The sequence below is a fragment of the Vanderwaltozyma polyspora genome, genomic scaffold (genome assembly GCF_000150035.1).
Source record: "Vanderwaltozyma polyspora DSM 70294 KpolScaffold1064 genomic scaffold, whole genome shotgun sequence".
NCBI classification, from domain to species: Eukaryota; Fungi; Ascomycota; class Saccharomycetes; order Saccharomycetales; family Saccharomycetaceae; genus Vanderwaltozyma; species Vanderwaltozyma polyspora.
Genome location: NW_001834650.1, coordinates 86,135 through 110,187, shown reverse-complemented (window position 1 = coordinate 110,187; position 24,053 = coordinate 86,135). Strand labels below are relative to the sequence as shown.

The following is a 24,053-nucleotide window of genomic DNA, read 5'->3' as shown; positions in this document are numbered from 1 at the left end:
CCTTTCGAGATATGGGAGCTGTGTGATGAGGAAGTGGGTAATGGTATGTTATTGACCTGTGGGATGGATGGGTGTGGAGCAGAGATGAGTATATAAATCTAAAGTCCAAGTGTTGGGTAGTTTTATGTGAATTGGATTGATTTGAATTAAATTAAATTTCAAGTTCGAGTTCAAGTTGAAGTTTAAAAATTTGAAATTTATGATCCAGCATAAATCGAAGAAAGGATATTGTAAAAGTGGTGGTATGTGGTGAGATTGCAATAAATCAAGACATGGATGGTAAGGTGAAGGGAAAAAAAATAAAATGAAATAAAAGCTAAAACAAAAAATCCGATGGAGGGATAGAAAGGATAGGATGGTGTACCAAGCCAAATCAATGGGAGGATGAGAGCTCCCAGTATTTCCCGACATAGCATAAAATTCTTCGAGAGGTATGGCAGTTTAGAGTATTGTATGTATGTATGTATTGTATTGTATTGCAAAGATGAAATCGAAATCAAACCAAGGAAAAGCGAAGATATGGATCGAAGTACCTCTCGATGAGCCTGACCTGAAGGCTGTTTTAAGATATGTATGTGAAGATAAAAATGGCATACGTAACCAGCAAAAAGCAGTTAGGAGAGCCGAATCTTTGTTTCCCAAAGATAGAACACAGAGAGAGTTGGTTTGTGAGTGAGTGAGTGTGTGAGTGCGGTCTGTGGCACGATTGTTTATTACCAGATCTGGGATGTTTTCCGGCTACGGGCCAGAAGGGGGTGGGAGCAGAGCAGAGACACAAAAGCGAAGTGAAAAAGCTTTGTGAAAACAGCGGAGAAGAAGGGAATGACGACAAAATTTAAAATTTTGTTTTTTGGGTTTTTGTGCATTTCGGGAGATATTGTTGCTAAATTTAGCAACCTTGGGAAGAGTGTGAGAGAAGAACAGAGCGCAGCGTTCTCTGTGTGTGTGTGTGTCTGCCCCTTTCCTTTTTTCTGTGTGAAGTGCTGTGTGTGCCAGTATTTTGCGAGGAACGGGACGCCCGCAGGGGTCGGGGAGGGAAGGGGCGCAGAAGCAGGCAATAGGAGAGCAATTGGGCTCAGCGATAAGCGTAGGACGCTCGAGACGCCAGAACGCGAAAAACTTGTCTTTGTGGTTTGTTTGTTTGTTTGTTTGTGGTTGTTGTTTACTTGTTTACTTCTTTTCTTTTTCCTGTGCTGTTGCCTTTGCTTGTGCTTTGTCCGGTTGGTTGGTTCGGCAGTGGTCAGACCATGTGACAGATCAGACCATGCCCCGTTCGTCGTGATGCACCCAGCTGGACTCTCCCGGTTTGGCTTACTCGGTTTCACCAATGTCCGGGTAACACAAGCTGATCGTGATCGTGACCATATGTCGTCATTACAGACGTAGTTCGTATCCAGTGATGTGCGCTGCTTGGTAACGAACGAAACCATGAAAAATTAAAGATTCAACCAAAATTCAGATAGCAAAGCTCAGCTGCTAATACCCTAATGCTTACTACCTTAAAAAATATTTTGAATCACTGCTCAATTGATAGGCACTATATCTCAACCTCAACCTTCTTATTCCACTTCTCCACCACTTCTGGTGATCACCCATACATATATCCCCAGTCCTACTTCTTTCTTTTCTGTTTCTGCCTGCTAATCGTCTAAATAAGCAACAATTAAGTCATGTCTGTAGACAAACGTACTCTGATCGCAGTCATCGGCGATGAAGACACAACTACCGGTTTATTGCTAGCTGGTATTGGCCAAATCACTAAAGAGACTAACGAAAAAAATTTCTTCATCTACGAAGATGGTAAAACTACAAAGGAACAAATTTTAAATAATTTCATCAATTACACTCAAGAGAGACAAGACATCGCTATTCTGTTGATAAACCAACACATCGCAGAAAAAATTAGAAGCGATATAGATAACTACACTAATGCATTTCCCGCCATCTTAGAAATACCTTCTAAAGATCATCCTTATGATCCTGAAAAGGATTCCGTATTGAAGAGAGTGAGAAGATTATTCGGGGAATAATATGTTTAAACTTTTAAAAATTAATTAATTAACTATTATAATATATAAAATTGAAAAAAAAAACAGCACTCGGTCTATCTGTACAATAAACGAAATTTAATGTTCAATTCAATTCTTTTTATTCTTCCCATTTTTTATTTTTTGCCTTACTGTTTCTGTCCATTCTTCAAATATACATCTACTTGTTGATTAAACAGCACTGTGTGTCATTTAGATTCACAACCTATTCCATTTGGGAAAGTGACTTCTCCAACGCCGAGATAAATATGTCAGCATGTTTCTTGTCAAACGTCAATGATGGTCTTAATCTCACTGACCTCTCGGCGCAACCCCCAACATTGCAACCATTCAATTTTAGCTTGTACAACAACTGTGTCCTAGTCTCTTCGTCATCTAAATCCCAAGCAATAAAAGTTCCTCTATTCTTACCTCTCAGGTTTTGCATGTACTGGGGATACATCTCCTGTAATTCCTCCAATTTGCTGAACAGGAACTTACCTACTGCAGCACATTGTTCAACCAACTTGTTAGATGTGATTTCATCACCAATGGCACCAGCAATGATCATTCTGCTAGGGTCACCACACCAAGTATTAAACTGTCTATATGGCTTGCTTGGAATAAACTCTGGGTCGTGGAAATAATAGCCAGCACTTTGGAACTTCTTGGAGAAAGTAACCAAATCGGGTGGAGGTTTGATATTAGCATGTTCATGGCACCACATCTTTCCTGTCGCACCGACACCTGTTTGAACTTCATCTATGATATAGACAACATTATTCTCCAAAGTCAATGTTCTCAAGGATTGTAAAAAAAATGCTGACGCATGGTTATCACCACCTTCAGATTGAATAGGTTCAATCAAAAGGGCAGCAACTGGCATATGCCAAGTCTTGATGATTTTTTCGACATTTTCCAAACAACGTATATCTTCATTCCTATTATATTTCTCATTCTTGTCCAATGGATACTTATAAGCAGGGAATTCGGCATGAGGCCAATGGAATGCTGGTATATCAAGCTTATGGATTGGCTTGGAACAAGTAACGGAAGCAGTTGCAAATAATCTGCCATGGAATGCTCTCTTGAATGACAATACAGCTAACTTTGGAGCACCTGGAGGTTTATTTTCCATCACTGACGTCAATTCATCTTCGGTAAAATCAGCACTGAAGTTTCTTTCCTTTGCCTTATAATACATAAAAGCGGCTTTAAAAGCAAGTTCATTTGCATCTGAACCATTGACACCAGACCATACTTTATCCTGACCAACTGGTGCGTATTCCAAAAGTTTTGATATCTGACTGTGTAGTTCAGCAGATGGGAAATTACCAGAAGCTGGACGATCAACAAGTGACCGAATCATCTCTGGAGAAGACGCAGCTTTGATTAAAGCAGGATTGTTATAACCCAATGCAATAGAAGAAATCTGTGCATATAAATCTAGAAATAAATTCCCATCAACATCAGCAATATAGTTACCAATTGAATTTTCATAGTCAGCCATGAAATACGATGGTCTTACATCGAAAACTTCACCTAATTTCTTCAATTCAGAAACTGATTTAGGACCAGGAACCTTATCAGTTACAACAACAGGTTCCTTGGGTTCATTTGGATAGTACTTTTGACAAACTGACATCTTTTCCCTATACATACAAGGGAGGGACTCGGTTTTATATTAAGATGTATATTATACTTCTTTATATAACCAAATATAAATGGATATAGATATAAAGCTAAACCCAAGTTTAAATATAAATTTAAATATAGTTTACAGAAATATATAATCTTGAACTTGCTCCTGTTGCAAAGGATAGATAACTCTTTATATCATTGTCAGGTTTCGAAACTAGCTACACTATCAAGTTTATCACTCTTTCGAACAAGGGAACCTTTAAAGGAATGTTAACTGGTGGTAGACACTACCGATGTGATGATGCAAATGGTTTAACCCTTTAACAAACATTCAGTAAGAATGAAACGAAGTGAAATAATGATAAATTGATATCCACCAATTACATGTACTGCTAACCTCAAAAGAAAGACGGATGAACCGACTTGGGATATAAACTCTTGCTGCCAGAGATCAATTTTACCGCAATTGGTTGTTCATAACCAAGTTAAGTTAATGCAACATCTTAACGATATTAATAGTTAGGATTCTATTAAATTAACTTGGTAGTCGATTGTAATTATTACTCTTCTTGGGATATTACTCCGTAGTTAGCAAGATTTTGGACATCATGATTGAATGGGTTCAAATGCCTCCCTCGTCCTGAACAGGTGGTTACCTCGAATGAGGAGGCGGGAGAGGGAGGTCTATTACCTTCAAATCTTTAAAAATGTTGTCATTTTTATTCACAGACCACATTACAGTTTGAATGGTCGATAAGTTGTGTATTAATTATTGGGATATCTTATCTTCTCGATCAAGATTAAGGTTCCATTGATAAGATTTTGAACAGGGTTTTTAGCATGACTATCATGAATAAGGAAATGAGTCAACACTGCAGAATTTATTTATGGCAAGTACATTTTTGGGATTTTAGAATTGTAGTATCTTGATATCTACTTGTGAGATGTTGGTAATTAGTTGCACGATGTATTCTGATATTTCATGATTGTAAAGCACATTTATGAATTAAAATCTTCTTCAATAAATTTATATTTTTGTCTTGTGAGTTCGTTTTCACCGGAAGTTAACAAAATGTGAAATTGCGAACTTCAAAATTGAGTAATGACTAGAATAAAGGATTGGAACTAGGAAACTGGACCAATGAATATCCAATCGATCCTTAACGATAAAAATTCAATTGTTATCTACGTAAAGTTATCTTAAATGACACTTATCTCAAGTCTAATAGCATAAAAATATATTAGAGATATTTATATCTAAACATTAAGCACGCAAACTATAATTTATAAAAGCTATTTACAGTTTTTCATCAGTTCTAATTGTAGTCTGGCAAATTTGTAACATTTTCTAGTCGTAAAAACATATCTTAAGAGAAACACCAATTCATCTATTGATCTATTGTTTCTCATAACTTTCATATTTCATTTTGAACTTTTTTCTTAAAGCAGCTCTCTCCTTTCTTATCTTTCTCAAATCTGGTGGAGGAGTAATACCCAGTTCTTTTCTCAATTCATTAACATCTTTATCCAATAATTCTTCCCAATAAACATTGATCAATGGTTTGCAACTCAAACCAGTTCTAATAGCCCATGGTAAATATATTTCGTATAGCCTTTGTCTCTGTGCAGATTTCAAACGTAGTGGAGCCAATAGGGTACCCAAGGCTGCCATCGGAATACCCATGTTGGCGGCTTCTAGTGCCTTCACAGCAATTTCACCTTCAATAATAATTGGCAAGTCGTTTAACGAATGATAAAAGTCGTGACACTGTCTGTACCTCTTGAAAATAAAAGCATGATCCGGATCATCTATATATTTAACAGGTGCTCTTGTATCAGGAGAAACACCTTCTTTCTTCAACCAACTGTAGAAAGTGTAACCAAACGTATTTTTTGGCATCTTAGATAACTTATCCATATCTAAGGTTTCAGTACGAACGTTTGGTTTCTCCCTTAAGATTCTTCTACCGGTTTCATCAGATAGCATAGTCTTTTTCAAATCTTCTAATATAAAGGGTAAAGCAGTTGCTTCACCCAATTGAACTATATTGACACCATTCTCCGGATGATAATAAGAACGAATTCCTGATATAACAAACAATAGTAACTTTTCATGTAGATTCAAAGGAATATGACCTTCATATCTTGGTTTCATAGGCCTCGTATCAGTCAAAGTCTTTAAACGCTTCTCCAAAGCTTCCTGATGCCTAGCTTCATAATCAACGGTCTTGTCATGTACCTCACCATTGGCAATAGAATCAGCTAGCTTGTTCTGCTTCCCAAATATCATACTACCAACAGTCAATGCAGCTGCAACATAAAATTGACGTGTTTGTAATACTTGCGATGATTGGTTTACAACCGGATTTGCCAACTGCCTCACCTGAGTACCAATTCGAACGCTAGAAATTCGAGACAACATCTTGCAATAAACTTATAAACCACTAGGACCAATTCAAAAGCACTCTAAACACCTTGTTCCTCACTGAACTTGCTCTTTTCTCATCTCCATTCCTCGTGTGTTGTATGTTAAATAGTCAGAAAGTATCAATATTTTTAATATTTAAGAGCTTTAAAAAATTGATATTCAAATTGATGATGAAATAATGGATGATTTTAAGATAAAAGGGAATTGTAAATGGAGTAACCAGGAGAGTTCAGAGTGGGCTACAATTGGGTATAGTAGACATCTGAATTGATTGTGTTTATTGTAGTGTGAGTTTGAAGTGTAGAAATTGGACTAGTACTTAAAAGAACATGACAACGAAATTGTATCCTAATGATTATTTTGGTGACAAGACTCAATATGACTTCGAAAAGGATAAGGAGGTTGAAAAGAAATGGATAATCGAGGAGATCATCAAGCCAGAGCTACCAAATATCATTGATAATGTCGAGAAGTGTATCGAGATGCTTAATGCTAATCAAGTTTTCAAGATGCCAATTAGCAGTGGTGGTAATGACACTAGTGATAAACCTTCAATTAAAGGTGTCATAACTAGACAAGCGGGTTATATTTTGGACTTCCAAGTTATACTACGGTTTCCCGAGTTTCACAAGGGCAAGCAAGTCGTTTATAGAATGAACTCTGGTTCTAAATTTTCGTTGAAGCAGATACACACACTAAATGATAATTTACAAGCACTGTTAGTACTGTTAGAAGAATTAGAAATGGTTAAAGATACAGCTAAATTTAATACAAAATTGGAACAGGGTTTGACCTATCTTACAAAATCTATAAACTTACTACAAAACCCTTCTAAGGAATTGTCGTTCCCAGGTAATAACAATCTCGCGATGAAAGAGATGTTCCAGGATTACCAGACTCTTTGCGAATCTAATAGTCATTTAGTTTCTCTCGAATTGATGTTATTTAAAAACGAAATAAGCATTGAGTTTAGAAACCTGCTTAAAGTGATGAAGAAACCATGGAATGAAATAGATCCCGACACGGGTAAGTCAATTACTGATCAGATCAAAGACAAATTGAAGAGCGACAGAGGTTTAAACCTAGCGAACGTGCTCAAGGACTTTGGGATCCAGATAGAGGAACCTTCAATATTCAACAATATAATGATGTCGACATTCAACACGGAAAGGACGACGTTAGTGCAAGCACAAAACTATCTTAACCGCTGTGTTACGTTTGACAACAAGGTTGTCATGGAATGCGAAAAGCTAGTCGTGACGACCAGCGACCCTTCATTGATCAGTTTATGCTCGAAACTGAACAGCTTGGAAAACAGTATTGGGAACCACTATTCTAATCTAACGTCGTGAAACGGCTGACAAGTGAACAATGCTGGGAAAGAGAATATGGATAAAACTATCACAGCGTCCTCAACCGCAACAACACAAAGAGAAGAATACCCAAATCCCAGCTTGCATTTAAGGTATATACGAATATAGAAGTAACGAACAATCATACAATTTATTTCCTCTTCTCAAATTCATAAACCCTCATCCTGTAGCTCTTGTAACTGTCTTTGCAATGCTTCCCTCGTTAATTTCAATTCTTTCAATTCTTCCAGCTCCTCATTAGTAGAAGACGCCATAATAACCATATCGGTACTAACATCCACATCCATAGAACCAGCACTGTTATTATTCAATCTCAACTTATTCAGTTCATAGGTCTGCTGTAGAGTATCCAATTCCCTTTGCAATTTACCCAACGATTTATCAAGCTTGTCGTTAAGAGTCCTAACCAACGGATCGACCTCTTCACTCTTAGCCAACTTAGCCCGATCAACATCATACCCAGATATCAATTCAAATACCCTCTTGGACTGCAAAACGCTCCCAGTAAGACTATTATTAGCTTCACCTTCTCTTTTCAATTTTTCAATCGATCGTTGCATCATAACAATAGCTGAACTCAACGAATCAACGCTCTGCTCTAAATATTCAGACATAATAACAAAATAACCTCTGTAGAAATTGATAAATACCCTCTAGATCTTTGTCCTGAGTACCTTAACCCACTTTAATCTACTTGAATCATGTTGTTTAAGTATCAAATATCCAAAACAACTTTGGATATTTTTAAAGGCTCGGATTTTGATATTTCGAGGTTATTAAAAAATTGATATAATATTTAATATGTCATAAGAGATGGACAAGTTCGAGAAGAATAGGAGATCAGAGGTTGCTGTTGTTGTATATTTGGTGTGATATTGTTTATTTTGTTGGCTAGTTTGTGGAAACGTTTTGAAGTTTGAGTTTTCCAGGTTGAAAATTGGTTGAGTTTTGAATTGAGGGCGAGAGGAGGTTATCCATCTAGTGTTCCCAGTTCAATTTGTAACCTAAGTTTAGAAGGATTGCGATAGGTTTTGTATTTTTGGTATCTACCTCTAGTTTAGTGTGGAAAGCAGTCGGCTAAGCTTGTATTTTGTTTAGGCATGGCTGAGGTTGCTGAGAAGAACTGGCGAAGACCGCCATACCAGAATGGGGTTCTTCCTTCTGTGCCTGTTGGAGCCACTGACTCGGTTAAGGCTGAAGAGTCGTCACCTGTTCAGCCTGTGAGAAGGAGGACTAGATCTAATTCGAGGAGTGCAGGATCAACTTCTACAGAGCCTGTGGAATCGTTTTCTCCAGAGTCCATTAAGGACTCTTCAGAGGCAATTAAGGAACAGTTGCGCCCTTTAACATCACATAAATCGAGGGACAAGTATACTCACATTTTGATTTTGAAATCTTTGAATGGGACTTTTGAAACCAAGTTTCTTGTGATTCCTTTCAAACCTGATGTTTTGAAGCTGGGGAGACCTGTGGTTAATAGTACAAACAACAAGGCTCCAGAATATTCAGGGAACTATCAACAGCCTAATGCTCCTCAGGTTAGATCTGACAATGGTAACTTTAATTCAAGAGTGCTATCACGGAACCATGCAGCATTATGCTGCGATGGCTCAAATGGGAAGATTTATATACATGATTTAAAGTCAAGTAACGGTACATTCATCAATGGTACAAGAATTGGCCAGTCGGATGTAGAGTTAAAAGTTGGCGATGTAATAGATTTAGGGACAGATATAGACTCAAAATTAGAACATAGAAGAATCAGCGCTTTGGTTGAAGATATATCCGTAATTCCATTAATTAATGAAACCGTTGACTTGTTGGGCAACCATACCTTATTTAAGAGCAGCGGGCCTGATCAAAACAACAATTTAAATAACGGAAGTAACAGCAGTAGCATTAATAATTCCATGGATGAAAGTTCCTCTTCATTCTACAAGAGACAAAACAATTTATTTGGAGGGAAGGATAAGAATTCTTCCTCCGTTCCAACTTTATCAGCACAGAGAGCTGCTTTTGAAGCTGCTATGTTTGGTGACGTTAACAATGTAGATTTAGAGGACAATATACTTGGTTCTGAGACAGAAATTTTAAGTGGTATATTCATGAATAATTCATTGGGGACAAGTCCAAATTTAATAAACGTGATGAAAATGTTAGCAAGTGAAATTGCCCTCGAGAGAGGGGAAAATGAGAAGTTAAAGTCGATGGAAAATTTTTTGGTCAACTATACAGCAAATTTAGGTGATATTGATAGAAAGCTTTCAGACAAAAATGATAAACAATTGCATACTTTACAGACTGCTCTCCTTAGAAGGTTAACTGATAAGAATAATAAAGTAATTAATGAACAAAAACATCTACTAGAGCAAATGGAAAACGACAATGTTAAAATGGCAAGATCTTTATCTAAGAAGGAGAAAGAACAGGAAGACAAAGTACAGAAGCTTGACTCAGAATTGCAGAATCTGAAACAAAAGTTATATGAGGAGAGAAGTCAAAATGAGTCGTATAGAAGAAAAATCCTCACTCGTGATAAAGACTATAAATCATCAAGTTATTCTGACGTAAAATCATCTTCTAAAGACAATAACAGGAGAGCAAGGTATGGCGCTTCAAATACTAGTAATGACAGTTGGAACTGGAAAACAAATTCCATGCTAATAGCTAGTGCAGTATTTGTGGGACTAGTTGCATATGCATTGAATTTATCAACACAATCTATACAATAATGAATCAGCTATATTCAATTAATATTATAATTCCACCAATGATGACTAAATATCTTTTGATCAAAGAAGAGTAAATAAAATTAATGAATTAAAAAATGCATAAAATATTAGACGAATAATATATACAGGATAGTTTTTATAGTATATGTATATATACATCAAATGTAATAGTTGACATTCAGTATCAATGCTACTGATTTTAATACTTAAACAGGATCTAATCAATCAATCTCTAAGTTTTCAAGTTCAATTCTTTCAACTGTGTCTATTCCAAGCAATTTTGCAAATTCATTGACATAGCTAACAGCAACATCTTGAACATTCACGTCGGCATCTGGTTTCTCACTAGCAATTGAACTTGCCTTTGACGTAGGTAATCCACACATTTCAAATGTATTCAAGTATGATAAGTCTGGTGAAACGTTTATGCATACACCATGAGAAGTGATAGACCTTCTGACATGGACACCGATACTTGCAAGTTTCTTGTCGTCGGAAGACCAAACACCTGTGTTACAATTGATTTTAGAGGTCAAGTCCAACTTAGTTTCCTTCCCATCTTTCAATTTAGTATTTAATAACGTATTAACAGTTGCCTTTTCAATTGCAGCTACATGATTTCTTGCTACAAATCTATCAAATGACTTTAAATCTAAAATAATATAAGCAACCATTTGACCAGGGCCATGGAATGTAACTTGTCCACCCCTCTCAGCTTGAACAAATTTTGGTTTAGGATTGCTCTTTTGAACCTCTGGAACAAAATTACTGTATCCTTCTATTTCTGCCTGAGTTATCTTCTTCTTAGTACGTTTACCACCAGTGTAGACTGGATCAAATTCGAAAGTCAAAATGACAGGGTTAGGCTTCATCTCTAGAATATTATCCAGTATCTTCTTCTCATATGCGTTTATAGAAGAACCAGGGTGATCAACCTCCAATTGAATCAATTTCTGTTTAATTGTAGATTGTAGCGATTTCATATCCAACTGAGCCCTAACAAATTGTTCTTGGAAAGCAAGACCCTTCTCATAATCAATACGTTTTGTAAATTGCAAATGCCTCAATACTTTAGAAGAATTATCAATTGGATGTGTCAAAGTCTTTGCATCTGAACTAATGCACCTTACAGTTCTGGATTTAATGGCAGCATTAGACTTTACCGGCACTCTTTTAATTATATTCTTCACGACCATTATATATAAATTTCATTCAAATTCAATAATCCACTACAAATAGACGTCAAGTAGAACCATGGGAACCTTGTTTGAGTGGTATGTGGCATATATACACTTCTTCCCAACAGATAAACCTTATACCTTTCTATCTTAGTACCTTAAATATGAAGAAATTTTTCAAAAAATGCGATGAGCTAATATAATTGATCTGAAATGAGAACATTAGCTATGTATAAGCTAGACAAGAACTTGCTAGACAAGCACAACTTGACCTTCGAACCGATACTGAATGTAGTCGGTTGTATGTATCAACTTGTTTAAGATGGAAGGTAATATTGAGAGCTTGTTGAGCTGGCTGCGAGATTCAGGATCCTTTGCACTATCTGGTAAGATAAATGCTGTTGATACGAAAGACTGTGGTCGATGTCTAGTATTGACTGAAGGTGAATTGAGGAAAAATGAGTTGCTTATATCCATCCCAAGTTCTCATCAATTGAATTACTCCACCGTTCTATGGAATATATCTACTTTTAATAAGAACATTATAATTCCTGGTTTAAAACTAAATTCTTCGAAAGATAATGCCAGTGAACAGACAGAGTATGATCTATTTTACTCAAATGACGATCCAAGGTATATCGCTTATGGTAGACTAACCTCTGAATATCTGTCCAATTTATCTTCTTTCCAATTGCTGACATTGTATATTCTGTCAGAATGGATTTTTTTACCAGTGTGGTCAGATAATAAAATTAAGTCAGATTGGTCCCCATTCTTTGATGTGTGGCCATCTAAAGCTGATTTAAAATCGATACCAACAGTTTGGAAATTATCCAATGACTCAAATCATAGATCGTTGCTAGAAGTTTTACCGTCTTGCTCTAGACATCATTTGGATAGAATAGCAAAATTAGTTCTGAAAGACTGGAATATAATTAAAAATGTTATAGAGAATTGGATCCAAGAATTACCAGGCACTTTTGAAATAGATAAAATATTTGAAGATTATTTGCATATTTATTTTATTATCAATTCAAGGTGTCTTTATTGCGAGGTGCCGACTAAATCTGATGACATATTTAGTAATTTCACTTTAGTACCATACGTTGATTTTATAAATCATACTGATGAGGTTGGTGTTCATTGCTATCCTCAAGTTATGAAATCAAATATCAATGGTTCTGGAATTGGTGAATTCTGCGTTAGAGTTGGTGAAAGATCTTATAAGATCCATGAAGAACAGATACTCTTCAATTACGGTGCACACTCGAATGATTTCCTACTTAATGAATATGGATTTGTTCTAAATGAAAATCAGTGGAACTATATTGATATAACTGAAGATATAGAAACTTTGCTTCTCACAATTGATGGGGCCAAAGAGTTCCTTCAAGAACACGATTATTGGGGGGACTACACAATCAATACAGATGAAATTAGTTATCGAACATTAGTTGCCATAAGCTTATACTGCACCAAAGATTATAGAAGAGTTAAGTTGTTCATGGATGGCCTCATTTCAGAAGACTTCTTCTTACCAAAGATCAAAGCATTTCTTGTTGAATTTTTAAACAGCAAATTGAAAAGTTTTAGAACCATTATATCAGAGTTAGAGAGTATGATTGAAGATACTGATGACACCATATGCATAAAAAATTTACACACTATCTATCGCGATTACTGTAATATTATCACACACCATATAGCAAAGGTTGAATAATTACGATTCATGGAGTTTTGAGATTTAACTAATATATAAGATAGATTATTTAATAAACAGGATTATAAATTAGAAGAGAAAATGCAGATTAATTTTTGAGTACATACTAATATATCTAGAAAATGAAGTAGTACAAAAGAGTAGCTACCATTTAGTCATTAGTGGGTCTTGGCGGGTAGTCATTTCGCAGGACTTCTGGAACCCTTTTATATGGCAGACCACCTCTATCTTTTCTTAGAAGTAGATTGTTTTTACCAAAAGCACCTGCGATCAGTGGCCCTTTATAAATTAGGTTACCTGATTTGTCATGTAGATCATCTACGAGAACTGGTTCTCTAGCGCCCTTACTCAAATCAGGACTAAAGTTTCCAAAATTGATTCTAAATTTCAATGGAATAGTAGTCTCATATGGAATAGGCCCACCTTTTAGGCTTGATACATCAGAATAATCTTCTTCATTCTGACCTAATATTAGAGATAATTCACGAGCCCTAGGTATTACCCCTTCTAACGATAACAAATCTCTTGGTTCCCCTTCTTTGAATGGTTTCAGTAGTTTTTTCAATTCATCTGGGGATAATTGGACACCCTTTTGAGGCAGACCATCTCCAAATACAGTCACTAACTTTGAATCATCCACGAATCTAATATTGTTACTAGACTTTCTAGAAGTACTCTGGCCATTGCCATTCTGATCAGATACTTGCTTTAAAATAGAGGAAATGTATTTCCCATCTTCAGTTTTGATCTTTTTCGAATCCGAGTCATCACTTGATGATTCAGGTTCCATGGAACTGGAAATTCTTTTACCATTTTCATTAACGTCTGTATCTTTCTTTAAATATTTAGAGAACGATATCTTCTTTTTCTTTTCATCTTCAGTATTATTACCACTATTATTACTTACTGGTGAATTATCAGTATTTTCTTTAGTTTCTTCTACGTCCTCTTGTATCACTTTGTTTTCCTTGCCCTCTTTATTCTTTGATTTAGATTTCGAGTTCAATATTTCTAATAACCCTCCTGGCAAATTTGAAGATAAATCTTCGTGTGTGTATCCTATATCTTTTAACAAAGCGAAATAAGATCGCAGATTATCATTAATTGAGGAATCTAATAGACATAAATTAACAATGGCGTCAAAAACTTGAGTAGATTTAGAAAGTTTTTGAGCATCTTTCGAATGAATAAAATTATCGATGTATTTTTTCCTTTCTGTGGGTTGCTGATAAGGCAATTCATTCACAATATATTCTAGTACATCAGAACTTTCTTCAGGTTTATCGTCGCTTGCTTCAACTTCATCTCTAACTGCAGCCTTATCCTGCTTCAATTGGTTCAGAACTTTTAAATAATCTTGATACATATTCTTCAAACCAGTATACAGCTGTATATCTGCATCAGTGACATTATTGTCCTTGCGTTCGATATGTTCATTATCTTTGGTGAATTGATCAAATGTGTCCTCTAGAGCATGTATGTATGACTGGATTTTCTCTGATTGTTCTGAATTCAGCTCCACAGCATCTTGGAACTCCTTAATATCATCTCGTATCTGCTCCACAGTCTTTGATTGAAGTGTGTGTTCAATATTCACTAACTGAGGTAAAACACTTGCCATTTTTCACTATGTATCAAATAGAATAAAATTAAATCAAAATAAAAGAACTGTAATGAGAATAACAATATATTTCAAAGTCAAAAGTTAAAAGACAAGATATATACAGAACAACGTTGCAACTAACACACAATCGAAAAGTTAACGACTAACCCTTAATAAAATAATTACTGTAGTTTAATTTAGATTCAAAAGGACCCAAATTCCAGCTATATGTCTGTTTCAAGTGCAGTTTATACTACTTATACCACAGGAAAATAAACGGAAAAGACCGGATCAACAAATATCAATGTATTACACTCCTATAGACCTCGAAATATCTTCAAGATCAACCTCTGATTCACTACTTTTGTTGTTGGTTTATCAAATATATCTTGTCATTTGCTTGCAATTTTTCACTTTTTTCAATGTGTGGTGAAATATCGAATTAAAGGTTTTGGTGAGAGAGGGAAAAGGTGTCGTAGCTAATGATTATAATATGGGAAGTGATGTCTTTGGAAGATGAGATGACATAAAATGGTCCCTGTAGGGCTATATATACCTTCTAATGACCTTTCCAAAGTTCTTGCTCTGTTCGTGGCGAGTTGTTCTATGATTCTATTCAAGGTGTTATATTCAGCATGTAACGTCCTGCGACTTATCATGGGATTTACGTTGCGACGCTTCAGATCAAGTTGAGCAGAATGTAACGAAAATATCACAAGGAATGTGCACTAACCATGATTATATCGTGGAATCTACTCAGTTACAATGGAAATATGACAATTGTGGATACTTTCAGGGCTTTATCAAAACAATATATCACATATATTTGACGTTATGGAACTAACTAGAGTGACAGCTACCCATGACTGTCATGACTGTATATTTCTTTGTTGAACAGGATCGATAGAGAGGGGTGCCCAATGACCTTATTTAATCATTCCAAGAAGTTTACATCACTTGAAATTCTTGTAGAAGTACCTTCTGCTACAAAATCAGAACAGCTATTTGCATACATGGCGAGACATGGATTCTAAAGAGAATAAATCTCAATGAGCACAAAATCTAATACATGTTTTACCATTCATTCATTCATTCATGAACTATAATAACATAACAAAGACCCTTTGTCATTTCCCTCAACGTTTTGGACCGAATCCATTCTAAATCATTTCAGCACTACCCTCTTGTTCATTTAGGGCATCCGTCTTACGTTATCAACAGTACTTTCCAAAGTAGACGACCCACCCAACCATTATAACATCTGACACACCTGTATACCTTCATTCCAACGTGTTCACTCCAAAAGTACCACCATCCATGGCTAAAACTACAGTTCCTCTTCAAGTTCCACATCGCAACATAATTAAGAGATCTTATTTCATTTCCAAATCAATTACTTTTATTAGTAACAGTTGGCTACTTTAAGAGCTATTGAACTTAGGAAATCAGCAAGTATAGTAAAGCCAAAGGTACATCTAAAGGTGTGATACAAGGTATATTTGATTATATCTACAGGATGTTGCTGTTGTTGTCGTTGCAAAAGGTTCTACTTTTATGGCTAGCTGGTAATTTGATTGGATATGTTAGTGGTAGCCAGCCAAGTTTTTACACTACCGATACACATATAATGGAGCTAGACTCCAGTAACTTCGATTCAGTAGTTCACAACACCAATTATACTACTCTAGTTGAATTCTATGCCCCATGGTGTGGTTACTGTCAACAGTTGAAAGGGATAATGCACAAAGTGGGTAAGAAATTGGATGGGTTGGTACAAGTAGCTGCTGTAAATTGTGATTTAGGCAAGAACAAGCAGATATGTGGTAGTTATAAAATAGAAGGGTTCCCAACATTGCTAGTTTTCAAGCCACCTAAGATTGATCTAACAAAGAACCCAAAAGACAGATTAAATTTTGATTATCATGCCAATGAGATGTATAGAGGAGAAAGGAAATTGGCCCCAATTATTGATTTCTGTCTATCAAGAGTGAAGAATTATGTCAAGAAAATATCTTCGATAAAGAGTTTGCAATCCTATTTGCAAAATGGAACCAGCCCAATTCATGGTGTGTTATTTTCCAAAAAGAATCTTGTATCACCAACTCAAAAGAGCATTGCATTAGATTGGCTAGGAAAGATAAACTTTTCGACAATCCCAAATGATAAACTAAAAGAGAGTGTTATCGATTCAAAACTCTCCAAAACAAACCCAAATATTGCTGCATACCTTCAAGAATTGATCCCAACCCAAAAGAATAATAACAAGAGCATGTTTGTTCTTTTTGACATCGAGAATGATAAATACTATGTCCATGAAGGTGAGGATATGTCAAAAATAGGAATAAGTCAATTCATTATAGATACAATTAACGTCAAACCTAGTGAAGGACCTTTAAGTAAGAGATTTAAATATCTTGAATCAGTGAAAACTAACAAGAAGAGATCCAAAAAAAACAAGAAAGCTGGGAAACGTAAGAATCATGATGAATTGTAAACCACAATTCATTAATTGGATCAACATCCATACTTAAATAAACGTATATAACCACCATCTTCAATAGTTATATGCTTATTCTTAGGTTTATATCTCATCGTTTGTCCTTTATACGTCAATACGACGAATCTTGATCGATATCTCATAATGAAAAATGGCTTTAACAACCATCCCGATATCATCTTAAAGTAAAACTATATAGTTTAAGATAGGATTTAAAGGTTGTTTAATGGCATTGTAGACTAGTGATATTGGGTCATAGGTGATCGAGGTACCCAGTAGTTGAGATTTGTAGGACCTTTTTGGTAAATTCAGAATACTTTAGAGACTGGTTATAAAATTTTGAGCTAGTTAACAATGATAACAAAATATTTCTCCAAGATAGTGGTCAAGTTCAATCCATTTGGCGCAGAAGGTATGTATTTGATGTAGAGTATTGGTTTATTTGTGCTTTTCTTTTCTATATTTTCTTCCATCTTTTTGGTTAACGATTTCATTTTACTAACATATCGACCTTAATTTGATAGCTAAAACTGCAAGACTATTTCTATGTGCGATACCCCCATTGCAAAGAATGCAAGGCACAATGATTCAAAATGAACTATTGACCAATGGTTCAACAAAGAAACCAATATTAAAAGTCACATTTAAAGATAAAACAGAGATGGAAACCAATCCAGGTGAAATGACATTCCAAGAAGTTTCTAACTATTTCGACACCCATTCTAGACGTCTACAATTGAAGGAAACTATTGAAAAGCAATGATATCAAGATACAGTAGCTTGCTTTAATATTCATTCACTACCCTTTTCATCTATCACATGTAAATATCAATTCATATAAATATATATAGTCTTACATATAGATTAGTACAAGTTTATTAGTATTTCACTAATTATTTAATAGACATGACAAGATTAACATCATCCAACAGATCTGAAGCAGATGCACTGATATAATAAATCTAAAAGTTTGCAATTGATGTTGTTTAGTGCTCTGTATTTTACCATCCAGTTTTGGATCATTGCTTAGTCTCTTAATATACTATGCTGAACAATTTTTCATAGTGAAAAATTATTGAGATGAGATGAGATGAGATGAGATGAACTTGTTTAAGAACATAGTTGATTAATAAAAGACAGACAAGGTACGATACAAAAGAGGATCCCAGAGGTTTAACGTTAGATTATCAAGTTGTCTAGAGGGTGTATATTTGTTTAAAGTGCTGGTGCCATGTCTTATTATTTCAAAAATTTGAAGCCTGGACAAGAATCAGATTCTGAAGAGGATGATTTAGGGAAAGTTTTAGCTAGGAATACTCAACAAGAAGACGAATCTACAGATGATGAACTTAAAACATTATCTTTTGGTTCTTTGAAGAAAGCTGATGCCATTTTGGAGGATGAAGACAGTGAGGACAGTGAGGAAGAAGCAGACAAGAAGATGGTGAATGAAAGAAAGAGGAAACAAGTCCAAGAAGAACTTAAAGTATCCAAGAAAAGGTATGTGGAGGAAGAATTTGAAGATGATAGCAGTGATAGTGATAGTGATAGCGGAAGTGATAATGAAGGTGGATTTTTTGAAGAAGACAGTGGTGATGAAATAGGTGTCAAGTCTAAAAAGAAGAATAAGAGCAGACATAAACATGCACCAACAGAACACTCTTCAAAGAAAAGAGTCTCAAAGATAAGAAAAATACCTGGATTAGAGACATCTAGACCAAAATCTAACCTTTACACAGACATTAGATTTGACAAATCTACTGGTGACGATATAGACGTCAATTCCATAAGGAAAAGGTATGCATTCTTAGATGAATATAGACAGAAAGAAATCGACGAATTAGAAGGTATGTTAAAAGATCGTAAGTTTGTCAATAAATTAGGTGACAGAGAATATGAAGATATGCAAGGAAACTTGAAAAGTATGAAATCTAGATTACAAACCGTCAAGAACAGAGATCTCGAATCTAAGGTTATCAAAGAATATGAAGAAAAGATAAACATGGGAAATAAAAATAGATATCATCTAAAGGAATCTGAGAAACGTAAAGTATTGCAGAAATGGAAATTTGACCATATGAAGGCTAAACAACGTGAGAAGGTTATGGAGAGAAAGAGAAAGAAGAAATTGGGTAAAGAATTTAAGCAATTTGAATTCCACAAGCAAAGGTGAAATAAAGAATATATAAACAGAAATATATAATTAATTTAATATAAAATTAACATAAAAGTTAACAATCAACATGTATCGATAAACATCTTCGAATTTTTCTTCTTAGGTTTGACATCAGCACCACCCTTAGCCAACCAATCTGTAATGGAACCAGGATATACAGCTGTGTTTTCATAACCAAAGCTCCTGGCAAGCTTCTCAGCATTGGATGCTCTGATACCTTTGGCACAGAAGAATACCAACTCTTTACCATCTTCTGGTTTAGTTATTTTAAACTGTTCTTGAAATTGATCCCTAGTGAAACCAAAGGCATTTGGGAAACTGTTGTATGGAACGTTAATAGAGTTTGGCAGTCTATAAGAACTCAACTCATTCGATTCCCTCACATCAACTAATACTCTACCAGTATTTTGATCAGGATTTTCAACGATCTGTTTGATCTCTTTAAAGTTATATATCTTAGGGCCAGTCTTGCTTGACAAGAGTCTAGTAGAGACTCTTGCATTAAAGTTGAATTGAGTCTTTAATATTCTAGGTAACATAATAGGATTATATGTTTATAATATATTTATTGCTACTTTAGTTAGATTGGTAAGAAGTATAATTGAATCGTTCAAGATTCGTCTCATCTATTTATATAGTCAAGAATCCTTTAAATGTGAGCAATTTCATCTCATGGCTTAATATTGAAAATATTAAAAACGTCATATGGTTACTCTTGGTAACTATAGGAACAAGGTAACCACCTAAAACAGATATAATCTTGACCTAACAAACTATAAAATGTCTGTTATTTACTGAATATTGTTGTTTTTTATTATTATTATTAAATATGGTTATTTTTATTAATGCTTAAACTTATAAATTATACATAATAATCATTAGTACTGTTAAAAAAGAAATCGAGCAGCCATCTTGAATCAGTTGATATTTTTTATAGTGTATATCAATAGGTATGCTTGTTCCTTTAACATTGTTTCCTCAGATATTATTGTAACCATTGAATCGTTAAATTTTATCCATTGTCCTTCTGGTATTTTACAAATTGCTGTGTAGTGCCCTTCATTAACGGTACCTGTATGGCATATAATACCTATTAGTTCATATATTAAATCCGGCTTTGAGTTGCTGTCATCTCTCTGTTCCACATCACAGTAGTCCTTCATGTTCAAATAGAGTGGAAATTCTATAACATCGTTTAATTTAATACTGCTACCACTTAGTAAATGCTCAAAACGTTTGAATTGAAACAATAATACTGGCGACAGTTTGGCCACTGCCAGTTGCTTTGTAGGATCTTGTGAAGTGTTACAGTTCTTACAATGGTAATCGAAGTCATGTAATTGCTCCTTTTTATGGAAACTGTTTAGACATTCATATAGTGTATTTTTACCTTTTATATCCAATGACAAATCCATAAACGGTTCAATGGTTGTCTTAGCGTCACTATTACATTCTGGACACACTATAGAACTTTTCAAAAAACCCTGGAATACCTTATGGTAAATACAGTTACATAGTTCATGGTTTCCTTCTTTCAATGGAGCAGTGTCAGTAGGACCAATATTTGATTTGTACTCACTGTGCAATCTGTTCAATAAGAATTGCCAAAACTCATGTGCATCTTGTTGTGAATAACCTGCTAAATTTTGATTTATTTTCCATGAACAAGTCAACAAATCGATTAAACCATCATTATTTGTCTTTTTCACGTCATCATCTAGGTCTGATATACCATAGAAATCTGTAACAATGCTATCTAATGCACATGAAATACAAGTAGTTGGGTCATGAGTCTTACAAATTTTAAAATGAGATTGATTCAATGAATATTTCAAAAAATAAGGATTTCTAACCAAACATTGTATGATACAACTGACATAACAGGTTGAACCCATATTTACCAATCCACTTAATCCATCTCTTTTTGACATTAATGGAATACAAGACTTGGAAGACACATCATCCCAATATTTACCAATAATAGAGGCATTGATCAATTCACTATCACCTATATAATCGTCACATTTAAAACAGTATAGTAGCCCATTTGTCGAGTTTACACCAAATACATGATCAACTTTTAAATTATGTTCACGAAAATGTGAATTATTCCAGCATCCACAGTAGCCACATTGCAAACACATAAAGTTAGTACCCTCATTAATTTGATGACAATCAGCACATTTCATCACATTCAAGTATTTATTCTTAGCAGGTGAGTGTTGTATAATGTATTTTGTCGCATTAAATGCTTTCAAAAACCCTTCTTTCAAACTTTCATTAGAAAGCACTTGATCAATATGCGAACAGGAGCTCATACTAAACCTGCCAAAAAATGCAATGCCAACTTCACTAATACCAAAGGTGACCAATTCGATTCCAACTCCAGTTACAATTTTCAAAGTCAGATTCAAATCAAAATGATATATCCAAGTCACCTATCTTCTTTGCTTCAATCTTATGTTCACAATCAGGAATCGTTACTTCTTGAACCAAAAAAACCCTCAGACCAAATTTGACCAACTATAACTCCAAAACCACACCTAGATCCTATTACTATCTACTTGTATAGTCTTTAAATCAAACATTACAATTGTTATAGTCTAGCATTTGTAAAATATGATTCTTTTAAATCATCGCTATAATAATTTTTCACTATTACGAGATGAGATGAGATATAATACGATACTTAAAAGAAGGAAGTCAAGGATTAGTTTTGATGATAACTCATGAAGTGGGTGATTTCAAAAGGAAATGGAGGTGAAATAGTGAATTGTCGATGTGAAAAATGGTGAAAAGGGTTCTTATGTTGCATGGACTGGCGCAGTCGGGGGAATATTTTGCATCCAAGACTAAAGGTTTTAGAACCGAGTTAGAGAAAGAAGGTTATGAATTGAGTTATGCTACTGCTCCCAAGGAATTTTTGCCAGCTGATATACCTGATAGTTATAGTGAAGTCTTAGAGGGTTCATTAGGGGTTGTTTTAGCTTGGATCGAGAATGATCTGGTTAATAATAGTTATTTCTTGCCTAAGGAGACTATTGATTATTTACATGATTATGTGTTGGATAATGGTCCATTTCATGGTATCGTTGGGTTTAGCCAAGGTGCTGGTGTGGCTGGGTATCTGATGACCGATTTCAATGGGTTGCTGGGATTATCTGTTGAAGAACAACCGCCTTTGAAGTTCTTCATTGCATTTAGTGGATTTAGATTCCGTCCTGAAATTTACCAAGAACAATATGATAAACATCCAATTACTGTACCTTCATTACATGTTCAAGGTGAACTTGATACTATAACTGAGTTCGATAAAGTAGAAGGTCTTTACAACTCTTGTTCTCAGGGGACAAGAACTTTAATTAGACATCCTGGTGGACATTACGTTCCAAATTCCAAAGGGTTCAGTAAAAAAGTTATAAATTGGTTACATCAAGTGGACAATTGAATAATTACATATGCGAAACAACAACTTTTATTTCTTTTCCTTTTATTCTTTAGATGTATGCATTTCTATATAAACACCTTACTGTATAAAAACTTTATTATAACAAATATGCAACTTTTTTAGAAGAGCATGCAATTGAAACAGATATTGACTAATATACAAAAGAGGGCAATCTGAGGAAATATATCTAAGTGAAGGAAACAAAACAGATCGATTACCTTCTGTTCAAACCAAATTAGTGTAATGAATTGGGTTTTCCTCTTTTATGCCAATATCTGCTTGTCTCAAATCTAGCCATGTAACATTAGCAAAATCTTTATTGTCCTTTGTGCTTTCAATTATATTAGTATCTTTAGTGGTAATCAATGAAATTGCATCATAACCACCAGCACCAGGAACCATACCAGTTAGAACACCTTTGATGTTCAAACATTTATCTAACAATTCAGTTTGAACTTGCGGTTCGATATCAGCTCCTGATTCTTTAGTGACTCTTCTGAAATTAGATCTAATTTGTTCAACTGCCTTTTTGATTTTCAATAATTCTGGGTATTTACTGAAATCATTACCAGAGCTCAAATCTTTTAATAATCCAGCATAATAATCACTATTTTCCTTAGATAACCTATTTAGTTCTTTCATACCTTCAATAAACTTCAAGTTACCTTCATCAATCTTATGGTATACTTCTAAACTCTCAGGAAGATTACTGTTATACCATTCGTTGACCTTGGCGACCAATTTGGTAGTCTCAGAACCACTATTCACATCACCCATGAATAATCTAAGATCTTGTGGAAGGCTAACACGATCATTCTTGATTTTCCAGTCAGTATTATTTACCAATACAGCTAATGACTCTTGATATAAGTCCTTGTTCGCTAAGGATGACTCTGGAAGGCCTGTGATTAAAGCTGGATCAAATCTTTGATAGATAATAGAACCAAAAGTGGCGGCGGCAACATCGAACCCACTTCCTACTTTTCCTTGTGCTTGACAGTGGGCAATTTGGGAAAGATTGTGAATGACAGTTAGATCTTCAGAAGAGTTAACGTCCAGACTTGTCTTGAATACCGAAACCAAACAAGTAGTAACAACAGTAACTAACCCTGCAGAGGAGCCCAACCCAGTTTTAGGAACTTTGGTAATGCTAGAAGTATGGAAATTGAACTGTTTGTATTCATTCCTCTTAACAAAACTGTTATTCTGCGAGTGGTACCCAGAATCTGA

At 35.0% G+C, this 24,053-nt stretch overlaps 17 protein-coding genes across 17 annotated transcripts in view; 8 read left to right on the top strand and 9 right to left on the bottom strand.

Moving 5' to 3' along the window:
* Positions 1-713: 713 nt before the first annotated feature.
* Kpol_1064p62 (uncharacterized protein) lies at positions 714-1,430 on the bottom strand (the record flags this gene model as incomplete). Its single annotated transcript, XM_001644388.1, has 1 exon — positions 714-1,430. The coding sequence occupies one exon, from the start codon at positions 1,428-1,430 to the stop codon at positions 714-716; it is 717 nt and encodes a 238-aa protein (XP_001644438.1).
* A 240-nt stretch (positions 1,431-1,670) lies between these two features.
* VMA7 (H(+)-transporting V1 sector ATPase subunit F) lies at positions 1,671-2,030 on the top strand (the record flags this gene model as incomplete). Its single annotated transcript, XM_001644387.1, has 1 exon — positions 1,671-2,030. The coding sequence occupies one exon, from the start codon at positions 1,671-1,673 to the stop codon at positions 2,028-2,030; it is 360 nt and encodes a 119-aa protein (XP_001644437.1).
* Positions 2,031-2,253: 223 nt separating this feature from the next.
* On the bottom strand, positions 2,254-3,687 carry UGA1 (4-aminobutyrate transaminase; the record flags this gene model as incomplete). The annotated part of the gene is made up of 1 exon (XM_001644386.1): positions 2,254-3,687. One exon carries the CDS (start codon positions 3,685-3,687, stop codon positions 2,254-2,256), a length of 1,434 nt encoding a protein of 477 aa, XP_001644436.1.
* Positions 3,688-5,064: 1,377 nt separating this feature from the next.
* Positions 5,065-6,090, bottom strand: COQ4 (ubiquinone biosynthesis protein COQ4; the record flags this gene model as incomplete). Its single annotated transcript, XM_001644385.1, has 1 exon — positions 5,065-6,090. The coding sequence occupies one exon, from the start codon at positions 6,088-6,090 to the stop codon at positions 5,065-5,067; it is 1,026 nt and encodes a 341-aa protein (XP_001644435.1).
* A 335-nt stretch (positions 6,091-6,425) lies between these two features.
* Positions 6,426-7,448, top strand: RAV2 (Rav2p; the record flags this gene model as incomplete). Its single annotated transcript, XM_001644384.1, has 1 exon — positions 6,426-7,448. The coding sequence occupies one exon, from the start codon at positions 6,426-6,428 to the stop codon at positions 7,446-7,448; it is 1,023 nt and encodes a 340-aa protein (XP_001644434.1).
* Positions 7,449-7,618: 170 nt separating this feature from the next.
* On the bottom strand, positions 7,619-8,083 carry SPC19 (Spc19p; the record flags this gene model as incomplete). Its single annotated transcript, XM_001644383.1, has 1 exon — positions 7,619-8,083. One exon carries the CDS (start codon positions 8,081-8,083, stop codon positions 7,619-7,621), a length of 465 nt encoding a protein of 154 aa, XP_001644433.1.
* Positions 8,084-8,569: 486 nt separating this feature from the next.
* VPS64 (Vps64p) lies at positions 8,570-10,201 on the top strand (the record flags this gene model as incomplete). The annotated part of the gene is made up of 1 exon (XM_001644382.1): positions 8,570-10,201. The coding sequence occupies one exon, from the start codon at positions 8,570-8,572 to the stop codon at positions 10,199-10,201; it is 1,632 nt and encodes a 543-aa protein (XP_001644432.1).
* Positions 10,202-10,422: 221 nt separating this feature from the next.
* Positions 10,423-11,397, bottom strand: LIP2 (lipoyl(octanoyl) transferase LIP2; the record flags this gene model as incomplete). Its single annotated transcript, XM_001644381.1, has 1 exon — positions 10,423-11,397. One exon carries the CDS (start codon positions 11,395-11,397, stop codon positions 10,423-10,425), a length of 975 nt encoding a protein of 324 aa, XP_001644431.1.
* Positions 11,398-11,701: 304 nt separating this feature from the next.
* Positions 11,702-13,099, top strand: RKM2 (protein-lysine N-methyltransferase; the record flags this gene model as incomplete). Its single annotated transcript, XM_001644380.1, has 1 exon — positions 11,702-13,099. The coding sequence occupies one exon, from the start codon at positions 11,702-11,704 to the stop codon at positions 13,097-13,099; it is 1,398 nt and encodes a 465-aa protein (XP_001644430.1).
* A 151-nt stretch (positions 13,100-13,250) lies between these two features.
* REF2 (RNA-processing protein REF2) lies at positions 13,251-14,720 on the bottom strand (the record flags this gene model as incomplete). Its single annotated transcript, XM_001644379.1, has 1 exon — positions 13,251-14,720. One exon carries the CDS (start codon positions 14,718-14,720, stop codon positions 13,251-13,253), a length of 1,470 nt encoding a protein of 489 aa, XP_001644429.1.
* Positions 14,721-16,218: 1,498 nt separating this feature from the next.
* On the top strand, positions 16,219-17,196 carry MPD1 (protein disulfide isomerase MPD1; the record flags this gene model as incomplete). Its single annotated transcript, XM_001644378.1, has 1 exon — positions 16,219-17,196. The coding sequence occupies one exon, from the start codon at positions 16,219-16,221 to the stop codon at positions 17,194-17,196; it is 978 nt and encodes a 325-aa protein (XP_001644428.1).
* A 357-nt stretch (positions 17,197-17,553) lies between these two features.
* MRPL44 (mitochondrial 54S ribosomal protein mL53) lies at positions 17,554-17,962 on the top strand (the record flags this gene model as incomplete). Its single annotated transcript, XM_001644377.1, has 2 exons — positions 17,554-17,611; positions 17,724-17,962. The coding sequence occupies 2 exons, from the start codon at positions 17,554-17,556 to the stop codon at positions 17,960-17,962; spliced, it is 297 nt and encodes a 98-aa protein (XP_001644427.1).
* A 468-nt stretch (positions 17,963-18,430) lies between these two features.
* RRP36 (rRNA-processing protein RRP36) lies at positions 18,431-19,372 on the top strand (the record flags this gene model as incomplete). The annotated part of the gene is made up of 1 exon (XM_001644376.1): positions 18,431-19,372. One exon carries the CDS (start codon positions 18,431-18,433, stop codon positions 19,370-19,372), a length of 942 nt encoding a protein of 313 aa, XP_001644426.1.
* A 65-nt stretch (positions 19,373-19,437) lies between these two features.
* RDL2 (thiosulfate sulfurtransferase RDL2) lies at positions 19,438-19,914 on the bottom strand (the record flags this gene model as incomplete). The annotated part of the gene is made up of 1 exon (XM_001644375.1): positions 19,438-19,914. The coding sequence occupies one exon, from the start codon at positions 19,912-19,914 to the stop codon at positions 19,438-19,440; it is 477 nt and encodes a 158-aa protein (XP_001644425.1).
* Positions 19,915-20,292: 378 nt separating this feature from the next.
* Positions 20,293-21,693, bottom strand: UBP8 (ubiquitin-specific protease UBP8; the record flags this gene model as incomplete). The annotated part of the gene is made up of 1 exon (XM_001644374.1): positions 20,293-21,693. One exon carries the CDS (start codon positions 21,691-21,693, stop codon positions 20,293-20,295), a length of 1,401 nt encoding a protein of 466 aa, XP_001644424.1.
* A 470-nt stretch (positions 21,694-22,163) lies between these two features.
* On the top strand, positions 22,164-22,823 carry FSH2 (putative serine hydrolase; the record flags this gene model as incomplete). The annotated part of the gene is made up of 1 exon (XM_001644373.1): positions 22,164-22,823. One exon carries the CDS (start codon positions 22,164-22,166, stop codon positions 22,821-22,823), a length of 660 nt encoding a protein of 219 aa, XP_001644423.1.
* A 225-nt stretch (positions 22,824-23,048) lies between these two features.
* ERG8 overlaps positions 23,049-24,053 on the bottom strand; it is a gene marked incomplete at both ends in the record, with an annotated part of 1,528 nt that continues 523 nt past the window's right edge. Inside the window, one exon of the mRNA XM_001644372.1 lies at positions 23,049-24,053. Within this exon, the coding sequence (XP_001644422.1) occupies positions 23,049-24,053 (1,005 nt within the window).